Source organism: Uloborus diversus, chromosome 2 (assembly GCF_026930045.1).
Source record: "Uloborus diversus isolate 005 chromosome 2, Udiv.v.3.1, whole genome shotgun sequence".
Lineage (NCBI taxonomy): Eukaryota > Metazoa > Arthropoda > Arachnida > Araneae > Uloboridae > Uloborus > Uloborus diversus.
The window spans coordinates 100,147,580-100,163,888 of record NC_072732.1 but is presented as its reverse complement, the minus strand read 5'-3'; the positions used below and the strand labels follow the sequence as shown (position 1 = coordinate 100,163,888).

The 16,309-nt window shown below is 34.4% G+C and overlaps 1 protein-coding gene across 1 annotated transcript in view; it reads left to right on the top strand.

The window, feature by feature from the left end:
• The first annotated feature begins 6,810 nt into the window (after positions 1-6,810).
• LOC129217202 (mediator of RNA polymerase II transcription subunit 6-like) overlaps positions 6,811-16,309 on the top strand; it is a 34,201-nt gene continuing 24,702 nt past the window's right edge. Inside the window, exons 1-3 of the mRNA XM_054851468.1 lie at positions 6,811-6,953; positions 13,943-14,102; positions 14,186-14,277. Coding sequence (XP_054707443.1) covers positions 6,902-6,953; positions 13,943-14,102; positions 14,186-14,277 — 304 coding nt within the window. The 5' untranslated portion in view covers positions 6,811-6,901. The remainder of the gene's footprint in view (positions 6,954-13,942; positions 14,103-14,185; positions 14,278-16,309) is intronic.

Genomic DNA, 16,309 nt, shown 5'->3' with positions numbered 1-16,309 from the left:
CATCCATCCTTTCCCCTTTTTATTTTCTTTTTATAAAACTAAAAACTGAGACAGATAAAGTGAAATTAAGTTAAAAAACTTTATGAAATAACCAAAATCTTCAACATATTGTACAGAGAAAACCAATAAATTAAAACATCAACAACATAAGAGAAGCGCATGTAGATTGTATTTCAGTTACTATTCTCAAGAATATAAAAAAAATCAACAGTCAAAGAAACTCATTTTGAAACAGCATGTATTATCTACTATTTTAAAATCTGTTCTGCGTCTCTTTCAATGTGAGTTTATTGCGAATGTTTACAGCAAGCAGAATTTTCCAAACATAACAACAATACAGACGTAAATTAAGATTCAGAAGAAACCCTACGAAAACGAAAATATTTCACAACACAAAAAACAGTAAATCGTGAAATTAAAACGAACTAAAACTTTAAACAGCAATATTTCGCATTGCAATTTCTACCTCACAATTTAAAGGGGCGGCTCTGCTTACATTTTACTCGGGGTTGCTTTAATGTATCCAGGTCACCATGCTGTTTAATAGAACGCGCTCGTTTTTATTTCTCATTTCGCCAATGTACTGTAATTGGTTTTGTTCGGCGATCCTAACCGGTCGACCACTGAGTAACCGGTTGCTAACCGCTGCGTTCTATCATCAACTGGTTACCGTATTAATATGAAGCACGTGATCATTAGATGTCACGTGATCGATTAACCGGTAGCTACCAGTTGAGCTCGGCGAACGCAAGCATTCTTTGCGTTCGACGAACCTCACCGGTAGACCGGTTACTAACCCCAGTGTTCTATGATCAACCGGTTACCATTCTAAGCAGTTGATTGGAGCACGTGATCATTAGCTGTCACGTGGTTAATAAACCGGTAGCTACCGTAACGTAAGCATTGAGGGCAGTGGTTCGAAAAACTACATTTTTTTTGTAGCGAACTACAACTACTTTAGCACAAATGTAATTAACTACAACTACAACTACTTTTTTCAAAATGTAGCAACTACAAACTACTTTTGAAATGTAGTCGCTACTTCGCTACTTTTTAAAAATTAAATAAATAAATAACATACACATACACACCGTTTGAGATTGAATGAAAAAATTAACAACATTTTCAGATTGATATATTGGCTCATTTGAACATGGAATGCTATAAATGCTACAAATTATTTATTCTTTCTTCCTTTACTGAAACAATTCGTCAATCGAAACATTTTTTACCAATTGCACGAATATTCCCTGCAAGAAATGATTTAAAAGTAGAAGGAGTTCAACCTTCAAATTTTTAATCTTTTCCTGACAATAAATAGTATTTCATTCAAGAAGAGCAACTCGGCTACTTGAAATCACCAAATTCCAAGCCACGCTTACTCTTTTGAACACTAGGTGGCAGGGCTGCACGGGATCACTCAAAACTTCCGGCGGAAGTCTTATTTGTATTGCTTCTTACGACGAATTGCTCTGTTTACGTATCTGTAATTTGATTGAATTTTTTAAATTAATCATGAATTTCAAAGGCCCAAATTTTCGTAAAAAGAGGGGATGTTGTTCTGCTTTCGGGTACAGCATGAGGACAGGAGCAAATAAGATGTCAGAAATAAAGATGTTCAAATTTCTAAAGGTCCTGATCGTCGAATCAAAGCCAATGCTTTAAAGCGAAAGGATTGAATCTTAATGAATCATGTAGTAAACACACTTTGTGCGAGGTATTTACGAGCTGGAAACATTCACCTTAATTTCATCAGCTTTATATTTTTACTGTAATGTGTGAAGATCTATATTGATCTATATTAAATTGCTTATTAGAAAAACTCAACCTGAACAATTTTTTATTTGCTTCCTGCAAAGCTGAAAGTTTCCAGTGTTTTGATGGGTTTCAAACAGTTTGATTTGTGTGATTAAAATAAAGAACCACTATTCATTACCTCATGAGAAAAAAACTTCCCATAGCTCGAACTATCAATAACTCGAACCATTTAGCCCGTCTCTTGGGACTTCGAGTTATTGACGGTACTTTAATATTAGGCGCTCTAATTGTAAACAAATTTAGATATTCGACAATCGGTAAACAAACACATTAATTAAAGTTATAGTATAGTATCATAGTATAGCTATTGGGGGGGTATTACATTCAAAGCAATTTTAACGCAGGAGAAAGCACTCGGAGATTAAATTTAAAGTTTGTTATCTTTCAATTTTTTTTCATGCCTATCAATCTTGCTACAGAAGCAAGTTGATTAAACAAAAAAAAAAGTGATGAACAAATATGTAATAAAATATATTAAATATCAAACCTGAAAATTAGGTAGCAACTGTAATAAGTGTGTGTGAACTGAAAAGCTACAACAGGAGAATTGATTGAATATGACACCAAAACTCCCTGTCATAGCCATTCTGTGTGAACACAGTGCAGAAAAGCTTCCATCTTTGAAAAAATAGCTTCAACTTAGGAATAGGAATTACAATTCACAACGTACTTGCAATCCAGTAGATTTGTGATTCTTGAAAGCAGACTTTGTATCAACTTTATTTCTGTTTAGGAGGTATTCATAAATGCTTATCATTGAAATCGCGGTAATGATCGACAAACGAAGACTCATTTTTTTTTTTTCTTATTTCTGTATTTAAAGGATCAGGAAAATCAGATCCGTTGATCGACAATTTTTTAGAATAGCAAACCTATTATACTCATTTCATGCATTAAAATACGCAAAAGACATGATTCTACCTAGAACTGAAAGAAAACAAAATTGCCTGAACACTGTAAACATTAATCGTTAGCAATAGATTCGCCATCCATCTACTAAAGGATCGGTAAGGTCACAGCCATTGAAAGATAATTTTTAACAATAACTAAGTTTGTCTTTCTTATTTAATGCATTGAAATACGCAGAAGACATTATTCTGCTTTTTAAAGAAGCACAACAAAATCGCTTTCGCTATGAACACCTATCTCTAGCAATGGAGATTGGCGCTTAACCGGAAATAAGACTCGCTACTTCCGGTCTACGTCAGTGGTTTGTTTGTTTATTTAGGATATTTGGTGAATACATAAAATTGATTTAGATGATGAAGTGCATCAACAAAAGAGAAAAACTTAAATTTTCATTATATGAGTTAATTTTAAAGGAACTTATATTTCATAGTTAGGGATTCATAGGATAACATTAGTTATTTCATAGGAATTGATTGCTTTTGAGCTTCAAGCTAGGGTTCCAGACCTGGACACCATCTCTTTTCTTACGCCCCTGATAAAATGAAATAACAGCATTTTTCTATTCTGCCAATAACCTCAAAAACTCAAAACATTTAATAATTGACTTTTAATATGTTAATATATCAACACTCAATCAGTAAAAGAGACAAAATAAAGAAAAATGAAAAATATCCCAATCGGTACTACTAATTATCCGAAACATGAAACATAACTAAAAATGATTACTTTACTTCAATGTGCAATTTTTAACAACAGTGGAGTAGGGCCACAACGCAATTCGACTAACGCGAAATGTCTATACAGAGCGAGTTTTACTCGAGGAACGAATTTTGCAGCTGACACGAATTCCTCACCCGCTACACGAAAATTTTCTTAACGGAAGCGCAGGACTTATATCACCTTCTTTCTTGGGTACTAAATATTAGTTCGACTGCGTGTGCAAATGGCATTAATACCGAAAGCTTTTTGCTTAACGGGCAAAGTTTGCAGGAAACGGGAAAAAAAATCGTTTCTTTCTTTTTAAGCCATGCTCTATAGGCGAATATTGGGAAAATGTGAAAGTTTCTGTGCCAAACAAAGTAATGGCGTCAAACAGATACAACACATGACGTCAAAATTATATGTTAGAGATCAGCTCGAACATGGGCGGATTTATGGGGGGTCAGAGGGGGGCAATGCCCCCCCAGTTTTGGGAGGACTTTATGTAGTAACAACACATCTTCCAAAAATAAAAATAAAAAAATCATTATTTTTTCGTTTTTGAATAGTTCAGAAGAGCATGGGTGGATTTATAGGGGGGGGGGAGAGGGCAAAGGGAACAATGCTACCCAGTTTTGGGAAGAGTTTATATAGTAACAACTTATCTTCCAAAATCTTACAACAAAAAAAAAATCATGATTTTTTTTAATTTTTTGAATAGGAAATTAAAGTTTATTTTTTCTTTTGAACTTAAAATAGCCGTTTCTTGCAAAGATTGAACACTACTGTACAAGTGTATAATCTACTACTCAATTTCAGAGGCTGGAAAGTGCAAATTATTGATAGGTTCTAAAATCCCTGAAAAGAATTGGCGCAGTATAGCCTACAAGGGCTCTTGAATGAAAAACCCAATCTAACCAATCAAACCTTGAAAATAATTAGACAAGTCTTTGAAACTCCTAAGCAAAGTGTGCTTCAATTTTATTTCTTATTAAGTGTATAAATTAAGAATTGTTCAAATGGGTAGTATGTTACTCTCCTGATACCTATTCTCTAAATCTGTGCACCATTTCTTTTAAAGTATTAACTTGCATCATAAAGCACTTTTAAAGCGTATATGTTTAAAAAAAAATTATTTGCCTATTATTTCCAATTAACCATTATAAGACTTCAAAATGTAGAATTTTATATCCATTTTAGATAATTTCCTCCGGGGGAGTAACCCCCGGGCCCCCTAAAACTGGAGATATTCTATATCCCACTTAAAAGGGAGCACTGCGTTACTCTCTTAATATCAGCCCCCTCTCTTTTAAGGTCAATTTAAAAAGGACAGCATGATTACACACAGTACTGAAAACGACACATAAAAAGTAAAGAATGACCTTACGCATCGCAGAAAACAGACAAAAGCATGGGAGGGGGGGGGGGGGGGGGGAAATTAAAAATGTTGCTCAAAAAAAAAATCCTGCCCCCCCCCCCCAGGAACTCAGTCCTAAATCCGCCTATAAGCTCGAATTTTTCAGTCTTACGAATCTGATTGGTGCAACTTTTACTCAAGACTTGCACCAGTCAGATTCGTTTGAAAATGCGTTTTTTTTTTAACTTGATTCAAAAGTAGTTTCCAGAAATCGCTACAAACTACTTTTTTTTTTGTAGCGAACTACTCGCTACTCTACTTTTTTAAAAAAGTAGTGCGCTACACTACAAACTACTAAAAAATGTAGCTACTACAGTAGCGTCGCTACTTGTAGCGCGCTACTTCCAACCACTGATTGAAAGCGTTTCAAAATTCGCCGCCGGGAACATTGGGCGCCGAGCATTTTAGGCCCCGGGAATACTGGGCACAATATGCTTGGCGCCCAAAGTTCCCGGCGCCCAAAATGCTCGGCGCCCAAAGTTCCCGGCGCCCAATATGCGGCACCCAATAGTCGGCGCCCAATCTTCCTAGACCGACTTCTCTCAAGGTAGCGTAGCATCCAGGAATTCGCAACTCCAGCGATCGAATACGCTACCTTGCGGTGATTTATAAAACTGCCGGGAAAACTGAAATATTGCCACGTTGCGTTCCACGTGTATGTCTGCTGACGTAAACACAGGCAGTTTGTTCTGAGTATTTATTAACGCAATCGATGTGTCTTAGTTTGCTTTCAGCTACAGAAATTAATTCGTTCCTTAGTAGTATTCTCGAGCTTCTCACAATAATGTTAGTTTTCATTATTTCCTTCTAAAATATGAGTTGATGGAGATGGTGAAAGCAAAAATTCTGGATTAACAAACTTGGATTACGTTATACAAGGTAAATTTTTTTATTGTTTTGTATGAATTCGTAAGAATATGGTTTTTTTTTACATCTTAAATTAATTAAACTAACCATATTTTACAGCAGCATTTAGTTGGAATGGACAGTATGCTAAATATTTTCTTGAATATATTATCGTAGAACAAAATGTAAAAGTTTAACCGAGAAACAATTTACTTTATTCCTTTTATCCTCAGCTGAAAGGTTTCGCCAAATTTGTTTAGAGTTATAGTTTTAGTATTGTGCGAGCAAAGTAGGCCTGGCGAGATTTCGCGTTTTTAACCATTTTTAATTTTTATCATGAGTGGAATAAAATGGCAGTAAGATTACAGAATTCGATAAGTAAAAAGAAATAATGGTCAATCAACTGAAAAGAAAACTACCACCATATATCCGTGAGAATTTTGTTGATGATTTGCATAACATGACATAATTAAATCGTAACTCAGAAATTAGAAAAATCGAAACAGAAAAATTTTAAATTAACCGATTCGGGAATTCGAGAGAAATAACTCAGCTACAAATGCAAAACAATAAGCGCTAGCCAAGCAAGGCAAAAAAGTATCATCTTCTTTCGATAATAATTTGTAATGTCATATTGAATTTTCTAGCATTAATTGTTATTCTTGTCAGGTCACTATTATTATTTAGTTTTATCAAGAATTGATAAATATCGAATTCAAAATTGTGGAAATAGCTGCTTAGAACTACGAACTACGTAGTTTGCATTAATCTTTGACGTTTAGTAATGCTTTTTGAATTCTCATTTCTTTCTACGTGGGCCAGAATATTCACAAGACTTTGAAAATTAATTTAAAAAGAATAAAGCGAAAAAATCATACATACGAACAAAAATCACAATACTTTTAGCATTTTCTTCGTTACCACGTGCGTTTGTTTTAGTGTTTTTATCCACCATTAGACAGTGACTGCAGTGCTCCCTATAGTTCGTTGGAGTTGCGAATATCATGCTGCACAGAGGCGTGGTTTAAACTACCCAACAACAGACTTCAACTTTCGATTAGGATCTGTCTCTTTGTTGGCGCAGTTTTTTCTCGCCAGGAAGATTCGCGTTCGTTAAATACCTCGTTCGTAGCTACAGAAACAGAAATGAGTTATTCGGGGAAGAAATTGAAAAGACCAGCAAAAATCTTTTATTAATACTTGGCTCTCACAATGAATCCTGATCGTTTTGTTGGATCATTACCGCACGGTATCCCGAAGTTAGGCGAGTATTTATTTCCGCTTTTAATTGGGTGAAAGTGCTCAAGTAGAGCTTTTTTATACTTAAAAAAAAAAAATCTTATGTATAAATCAAGACTTTAAAGATTTTCTTCAAAATTCTACTTATCTGCTGAAAAAAAGTTATGAACAATATTATCAGTGTCCAAATAGGTTTCTAAACGTTTCTTGGAATGATGAATCTTTCAGTGCAGTCTAGAGTTCTCATTTGGAGCTAACAAAATAATTAAATTTGAAGAGCTGACTCTTTGAAAACTCAAAAAGTTCATCATGGCCTTCACTTTCAATCACGAACACAGGGTCAGTGACAGGTCTCCCTTTTTACAGTGGGAAGTCAATGTACAGTTGCATAAATACTTTTTTTTTAACCAAAATAAGTATTGTAATGTAGTTTAAACGGGAAAATAGAGGATTTAAGCAAGGCAACCACTTTATAAGTTTAGTTTACACATTTTTTTTCCTGAAAATGACATATTTATTTAACTTATACTAGCAATTGTAATAAAACTTAAGATCAGTGACAATAATTCCTCACTGTTCAACTCGGGGTTGTCAACTTTTCAACAGTTGGTGGTTTTAACCACAGATTTTTAATGTCGTGTCAAAAACCCGTTTTTGACATATTGGCAAAAAACTAAATTTCTGTCCAAAGCTGGATATAAACTAGAATATTGACAACAAAAGTACCTTAGCAAGTGATCCGTAGTTTTATGAATTTTGGTTCCAAACACTATAGGGAGTTTTTCGACTGTTTTAGGTCTTTGAAATGATGTATTATAAAAAATCTCCAACAGTATTTTGATTCAGCTAACAGGGGTCGATCCAGCTCCAAATTGGGGCCGCTTTGCGGCCCCTTCACAAAATTCCGCATGGCAAAAGCGGCTCCATTCACAAAATTCCGCGCCGCAGAAGCGGCCCCATTCACAAAATTCCCCATCGCAAAAGCGGCCCCATTCACAATATTCCGCGTCGTAAAAGCAGCCCCTTCACAAAAATTTATAAAAAGGCAACCTTTTCACAATATTTTTTAACCGCAAATGTGTACGCATCTACGCGGGAGCCTCTTCCACCTTCCCCCATCTTATCTTTTTGCTTGCTGCGTGAGGTGTTTTTGCTTGAGAGCATCAGAAGGGGGACGGGAGAGGGAAACTTGTGATTGGTAGCTTGTTTTCAGGAAAATCTTAAATTTTACTTTGATTACGCAATATATATTTAGTATTAATTTGTGTTGAGTTTCAAAATCCAATTCTAAAATAACTTTACTTAAAATAAACATATTTACATGCTTTTTTTATATTTTTATTTGTTTTGAAGATCTTAATTTCCTTACATCGGCCATGGTAAACGAATTTTTCGCATTTTTGATGTTTACTGTACCTTGTTAAGAGGCAAACAAATAAAATTTCTTATATATTTATTAACATCATTAAATTGCAAAGTTTTAAACGAAATACCTACTCTGTAAGAACGTCAAAAGTCAAAAAATTAAACGCTGAATGCTGGTGCAGTATTATTTTGGGTTTTAATTACTTTTAAGTTTTTCAAACACATACATGGAATCTTTAATGAGTATTTCACTTCTGTGTTAAGAAATATGTGATATCTTTGAGTCTGTTCATATTGTATTTATTAGGAGTTATCATTACGTTCAGCAGCATGTGCAATTTTCATTGCTCTTAAAGTATTTGAGAGGGGCAAACAGGAAATCTGTTGTGAGACTTTCACCTAAAGAAAGTGTGCCTTGCATATGTATATTTGTAAAAAGCAATAAATGTAATGTATGTGTCAAATTACGAATAAAATGTTAAGGGTCTTACTTCCCCCCTCCCCCAGCGCATTTTCTCTTGACTGCTTTCATGTATTCTTCAAGAACTTGCAATCACCCCTGAAACCTGTCTAGGGCTTTTCTATAACGATACGACATCTAAAAATGCTTTAATATAATCTTTTCCAAGAAAAAAATCACGAGAAGGTCTTTTTTACAAAAACAAAGAAAATTCACAAAAATATTTTGCTTTTTCACAAAAATAACGAAATTTCACAAAAATATTTTGCCTTTTCACAAAATGGGGACCCAAAAAATAAAACCTGGATCAACCCCTGGCTAATGAGAGAGATAGCTGTACATTTTTAAAATGAATAAATAAAATGTACATCTTTAATCATCATTTACATATTATACAAACACAAATACAATTGTGACGACCAGCAACAGGCTCTGGACCCAGCTTGACTGGTCCTAGTCAGTCTCCAATGAAGATCAATGACCCTCTTAAAGCTATCCACCCCTTGCTCATTACCGTCTCTTCCGGTAAGCTGTTCCAAGTGTCTGTGACCCTACTAAAGAAGTAATTTTTCCTAATTTCCAGGTTAGCCTTAGGTTTGAATAGCTTAAAACAATGACCCCTAGTCCTGCTTTCAGTGCAAAAATTTTACCTGTTAACAGCTTTCATTTTGATAAATTTTTAACAACTGAATTATGTCCCCTCTGACTCTCCTTTGCTCCAGGCTATACATATTAAGCCTATTAAATCTGTTATCATAGTCGAAATCTGAAAGTCCCCTTACTAGTCTAGTAACCCTTTGAACTCTTTCCAATACAGAAATATCTTTTCTGAGATAAGGAGACCAAAACTGAACAGCATGCTCCAAATGAGGTCATACTAAACTCCTATATAAAGGCAGAAGAACCTTCTTAGATTTGTTTGAAATAGATCTGTTGATAAGCCCAAACATTCTGTTTTCTTTGTTACATGCAATGCTGCACTGTTGACTAAACTTGAAATCCTGGTTTAATAAGATACCCAGATCGATAATGTTTTCTGCCTGACTAATGACCGAATAATTCGTATGTTTTTTTCCGTGACCTAAGTGTAGCACTTGACATTTCCCTACATTAACTGCTATACTCCATTTATCCACATACTTAGTAATATGATCTAAATCCTCTTGAAGCTGTTTTACTTGTTCTTCATTCTCTACAATCCCCATAACTTTTACATCAACAACAAAACAATTTATATTACCAGAAATATTTTCATCAATGTCATTTATAAAAATAATAAACAGAAGAGGCCGGCTAAACCTGATCCCTGAGAATCCCCGCTTAAAACATCACTCCATTTAAAGTGATTTCCCCTCACACTAGTCTTTGTTTTCCTCTAATTAACGAATTTCTAACCCCAAGTAAAGTTTTTCCTTCTATTCCTATATCAGCTAGTTTACTGAGAAGAGCAACATGCCGAATCTCATCAAAAGCAGACTGAGATAAAATGAAAAGCTTTCTGCGAACACAAATCCTTGCTGGAAAATTTTCTGCAAATAATTATTTCGCCTGATACACCCTTAAATAAAGAATTAAATTTATATTCAAATATGAAAGAGACAAAGAAAAAAAAAATGGTTTAAATCATTTTAACTTTTTTTTTTTACAATAACATATAGTTTGCTTATTTTTCACCAACAAAAGAAAACTGCCAAAACCTTTTTTTTTTTGACACATGTGCTTTAAAAGGCTTTTGGAGAAAAGCTTTAACAGAAATAAACTGGGATTTTTTTTAAATCAACATTAGCAGTTTGAAAAAAAATTCTGCAGAGCCAAAAATTTTCTGCAAACGCCGTTGGCGGTGTTCGTCTATATTATGCAAGACTGATCAATATAAACAACATCCATGCACTTTTTGTTATCTAAAGCCAAGGTAACCTTGTCATAGAAATGCAAAAAATTAGCAGCAAGCGATTTACCTTTCCTGAAATCATACTGCAAATAAGAAGTCAACAGATTATTAGACTCGAAGAAATTCATAATCTTAATTTTAATCAAAGTTTCAAAAATCTTACAAACTACTGAAGTAATTCCCCGCATTACCTTTAGACCCTTTCTTCAAGAGTGGCTTTATGTTAGCCAGATTCCAGTCCTCTGGCACTGTCCCCGAGTTATAAGAAGCATTGAAAATATTTAAAATAACATCCACTAATTATATTTAGTCCATTAGTTATATTTAGTTCCACTCTGTATCTTTTGACAGAAAAAAATGTATAGCAAAATACCAGTTTTGAAGTTTTTTGTACTAATTTCAATTGCCTTGTGGCAAGTGGTGACATAAGCTATAGAGCTCCCCCCCCCATAGGCGGCTGGTGTATCAAAAAAGTGGGGGGGGGGGGGGTTCAAAAGAAGTGCAGGGTTAGGGTTGTGGCCATCAAAAGGTTTTTAACATTACTGATTCTAAGAGCTCCTAAAAATATGGAATATGGCCTCGAAAATCGGGATGGAGAGCCACCGTAGATATTCCCCTTCCATTTTTCTGAGAAAAGTCCACTTTTTTGTAGTTTTCAGTTGAACTTTTGTGAAATAAATCAATTTAAATTATATAAAATTATTTTTCAAGCGATTACTAATTTTTTGCTCTGAAAAGTGAAGAGGCAAGACCCTTTCACTTTTAAAAGTTGCCCCCCCCCCCCCCCCCCCTATACGAGCTGCCTATGCTCCCCTTTTAAAACAGATTTCAAATCAAATTGAATATTTTGAAATTTTAACCAGTTCTTGAGCAAAGTTTTGGAATTGAATATAATTTCTGAGTTGAAGTCATTAATGTCAGCAGTTATTGAATGTAAGTATTGAATGTAAGTAGTGTTGGGAAGCTTTAGCAATATTCTAAGGTGCAAGGAATACCGTCAAAATTTTGCTCTTCAGAGCAGCTTCAGATTCTTAGTTTATCTCTGTCTACACTTGCTTTCACGTTTGCGATTTTGTGACGAATGGGTTGATAGCTTGTAGTAGAAGACAAAAGAAATCTCTTGCCAATTTTCTGCATTCAGTTGAAGCTGTTATGACTAGCCGAGTAGTGAACATAGGTTGTCTTTTCGTAATTTGGGACTTCAATCCCCGATATTGTCTTCTCATATTTGCTGTCTCAAATTAGTAGCCAACTTCAATGTTTGAGGCTGCAATGTCAAACTTTTCAAGTTCTCCCCAGATGTGTTTCTCCTGTTGTTTTCTTGGCGATTACCATTTTATTAGAGTTACCTTTATTTCACCATGAATATTGGAATAGTTGCGTAAAGGTAGCTGATCTACGTTTGAAATTTTCTGTGCAGAATCGATCTTAACATTAGACTAGGATCCAGATTGGAAGGGAGGGTTCAAGGGGTCATGACTCCCTTTAAACTGACTGAGCATAGCCTAAAACTGCGTTTTGAGCACTTATTTTGAAACAATTCACCTCAAAACCCAACATATGGCCAACAATGATTCTTTTGACACCTCCTTTCCAAAAAAGACCCCCTTCAAAACCAGATTTTGGGTGTGCCCTCAGGGCCGTCCGAATGGGAGGGGAGGAGGTAGCGAGCAGGGTAATCTCCCCAAGAGCCACGAAATGAGGGGGCGCCCATCGTTTTGTGAATCATAGATGCACAGTCATTGACGCACAAAATAGCGAATCATTGCAATGATTATCTATTTTTTCCTAGTACACGAAAATATTTCTCTCTCCAAAATATTCGTTTCCTTTGCATCATTGAAGCAGGCACAAATTCTGAGAATATAACTGTTTTGAATGAAACAAAAGTTCTAGGGGGACACATTAAATAAAAAAAGAAATTTTGATCTAATAAGAAAGGGGGGGTCAGGTCAAAGTTTTGAAATTTTTAGTTTTAAAAACACAATTTTAGTCTTTCTTTGCAAATGCTGTGGGGAAAAAAGGTAAAGGGATCTCAGCAAAAATTTCTAGAAGTTGAAACTTTAAAAATGCAAATGTAGACCATATTCATTGACGTTAGGGTAAGGGATGGAATTCAAAGACTGTCCCAATTGATTTATTATTATTTTTAAATAGATTGGGATCAATTACTTCTCCCCCCCTGCAAGTTTTCGAAACTGATGTTTCTGAAATGTAATTTACGCAAACTTTGTAGATTTCATGGGAAGAAGTTCTTCCCTGGAAAATTTTTCACAATCATGTTCCAAAAAACTTAAGCAATGTTTTATATTCAGGGGCAATTCCCCTTAAGTTTTTTTTGTAAGTATCGTTTATTAAAATACCAATTGCTTGTTTTTGAAGAAAGGCAGCATGGAAGTCCTTGCCCAAATATTTTCTGAAACTTTTCTGAAGTCTTAAAAATGCGATTACATGCAGATTTTGTAATATTAGGGTCAGTAATTTTTCGAAATCAAAGCTTCAAAACACAATTCTGAGCAATTTTGATGTTGTTAAGTTATTGGGGGTGGAAAATTGGAAATTTCGCAATTGGATTGAAATTGAAATCTGGGAGCAAAATTTCAAATATTTCATAATGCTTCTGGTATGTGGGGTTGGGAGGGGGGTAGTATGTATGTATAATTATCACATAACAAATATTAGAAACATATTCATTGCTTGCATTATAATTTGTTTTTTCCAAACCCTCCGATTGTTTTGTTCATTAACATTTAAAAAACACAAGTATGACACGTACATGCAGATAATGTACTGATGTTATAACTAACTTGATTTTTCTGTGTATATAGGGGGGGGGGCAGGAAACTTTCGCTCTGGCCACCATCAGCTCTTCGGACGGCTCTGTGTGCCCTTGCTCAATGTCAATGCTGAAGAACTCTGCCCTTTTTACTTCATCTACAATTTCAACTTGGGTTTTAAGGGCAAGAACGTAACTAGTTTTTTTAAATAAAAGCTAGACTAAAAGAGTGACAATTATTTTAAGTTGGCCCATTTGAAGTTTGACCCTGTTGTGGATAGCCGACCAAACCAGTCTGTCTTATCTCCTTTGATCAATCCACCAAAGCCTTGGCCTGCCTCGATCTCGACAGCCTCTATGTCTGTAGTTCATCAGTCTTTTTGGTAGACCCTTTTTATGATCTCACTTTAATAATAATTTCATAAAATTTGTTTTGAAACTGCTTTCAAATTATTCAGCTTCATAAAATGTTTGGAAGTGTACTTAAACAAATTTTGTAAACTGTTGCTTTTTGTATTTTAGATAATCCTCTAAGTATCTCATGGCATGACAGTTCTTGGATCCCAATGTTAAATACTAATAATGTGATGGATTATTTCTCAGAAAGAACAAATCCATTCTATGACAGAACTTGCAACAATGAAAATTTGAAAATGCAAAGGCTCGGTATTGAGCATTTAGGGTAATTAAGTTAAGAAGATTTTCATTTTTACAATTTTCTTGTTTATTAACTTATATTATTAACCAACTTATTTATTCTCTTAGGAATATGGTTGGGTTAGAATACTGTTTGTTACATGTTCAGGAACCAATTTTGTATGTTATTAGGAAACAACATAGGCATTCTCCAACTCAAGGTAAATATCTTACATTTTAACTGAAATCTTAAATTATTTCAGGGCTCCAAAATGGTCCGCTTTTCAGGCCAAGTTCGTTTTTTAGGGTAAAGTTCGTTTTAGTCTGCTTTTTAACATTTTGGTCTGATTAACCCTCTTTTATGTTGTTTTTACTTAAAAATCAGATTTTAAAACTTTTCATTATGTTTAAAGATACTGTGCCAGCGCACAGTATGTTTTTATTTATATTTTATAAGTAATAGTCTTTTTTTAAACAAGAACAAGGTCAGGACGGGCCACTAGTAGAAAATATACGTGAAGAATCTTCAAATTTTAATGTTGGGGACTGGATTCTAGTTCCTTTTTCTGGCAAAAGACTAGTAAATTATTTTGTAGGTCAAGTTATTGGCAAGCCAAGCTTAGGTGTTGTGACCGTAAAATATTTAAGATTGGATAAGGACTCCAAATGTTTCTCTTTGTTTAAAGTTGTCTGACGTAGATATAACTTTTTCTGATAGTGCTACAAAGTAACTTCCTGGGCCATTTAATCAGCTCATGCATGACATATTTTAAAATATTTGCTTAATAAATAAATAATTATGCCATAGGTGAATTTAAATCTTGTAATTCTGCTTTAAAACATGTTCTTTGAGATTTATGTTGTCTAAAATATGTCAATGTTGAAAAATAAATGTGTAGGATTTGTTTTGTGTTTCCAAATTGGAAGCTGTAGTGTGAGTCTCAATCTATATGTAGTGAGAGTCACATATGGAATATTTTAAAATAGATTGTATTAATAAATATTGCACATTTTCTTTATCTTTGAACCTTCTGGATGCATAAATAGAACAAGTTTTATTTTTAATTTTGCTAAAGAGGAAGATATCCAAAGATATAAACATCACTAAAATATCACTTCTTTTTGCATGTAGTGTGAGTCACATTTGTATTTTAACACTTCCAACTGTCATGTAAAGCATTTAGTGAATAATAATAGGTTGAATAGTTTGTTTCAATGCCAATTAGCAATGCTGCGAAAAAAAATAGGAAATAATACTTCAATAAGTTTGAGATAAAGAGAGATTTGTATCTTAAAATTCTCAATTTGTAGCGTGAGTCACGCATGGAATTAACCGAAAGCAAAATAATTTACACTTTTACTTTTCTCATAATTAAAAATGGATTCAATTTCATACAATATCATTTTAATCAGCAATTACAAGACTAAAAACAAGGGTACTACAGTCTATTCATGAATTATCACCATTCTGCTTCTTATAGGCAAATCGTTATAGGAAATGTGTGCAATATTTAAAAAAATCTTTCAACATGAGGATTTTATTTTTTCACTTACTAGAACTGAAATTACTGTTACCTTTGTTTGATATTATCGTGCATGCAAGATACATCGAATCATAATCGAGTGAAAAGGCAAGACTTATGGGAGGGGTTCGGAGCCCTCCTTTGTGTGCGCCTCTGTGAAAGATCATTATAATGGTTAATTAATGAATTATCTTCTCAGAATTAGCAGCAGGCAGCTAATTTGCCTGTTGGCACTTCCCTGGGGTTAACTGTGAATGGTCTTCCCAAGGTCCTCTTTTTAATCCTGACTGGTCCTCTTTAGTCCCCTTTTTGATTGAAAGTGATCCTCTTTTACTCTTTCCTATGGCTAAAATGTGTTGGGAGCCCTGTTATTTGTAACACCAGAAAAGAAATCATTTGTATTTCCTCTGGAGGAATTAATGATAGTTTAATTTCGAAAATAAAGTGGTCCGGAAGTGGGAATACCTCCGTTTAATGCACAACATTATGTTAAAATGGTTGAATGTTTGTTTTACACAGTTACCCAGAAGAATTAAGAGATATATCCATCCGTAGAACAGCATCCATATTATAACACAGCTGAATTCTGCATTATGTTCTCGTAGATGTTTGTGAGGTTTCAGAGATGTTTTGCCGCACAGCATTAAGATGGTGTAGAATACATTTGTGTTTTGACATGAACAGTTGCTACTGATGTTTGTGACTTTTAAGATTGCAAGATAATTGTGTA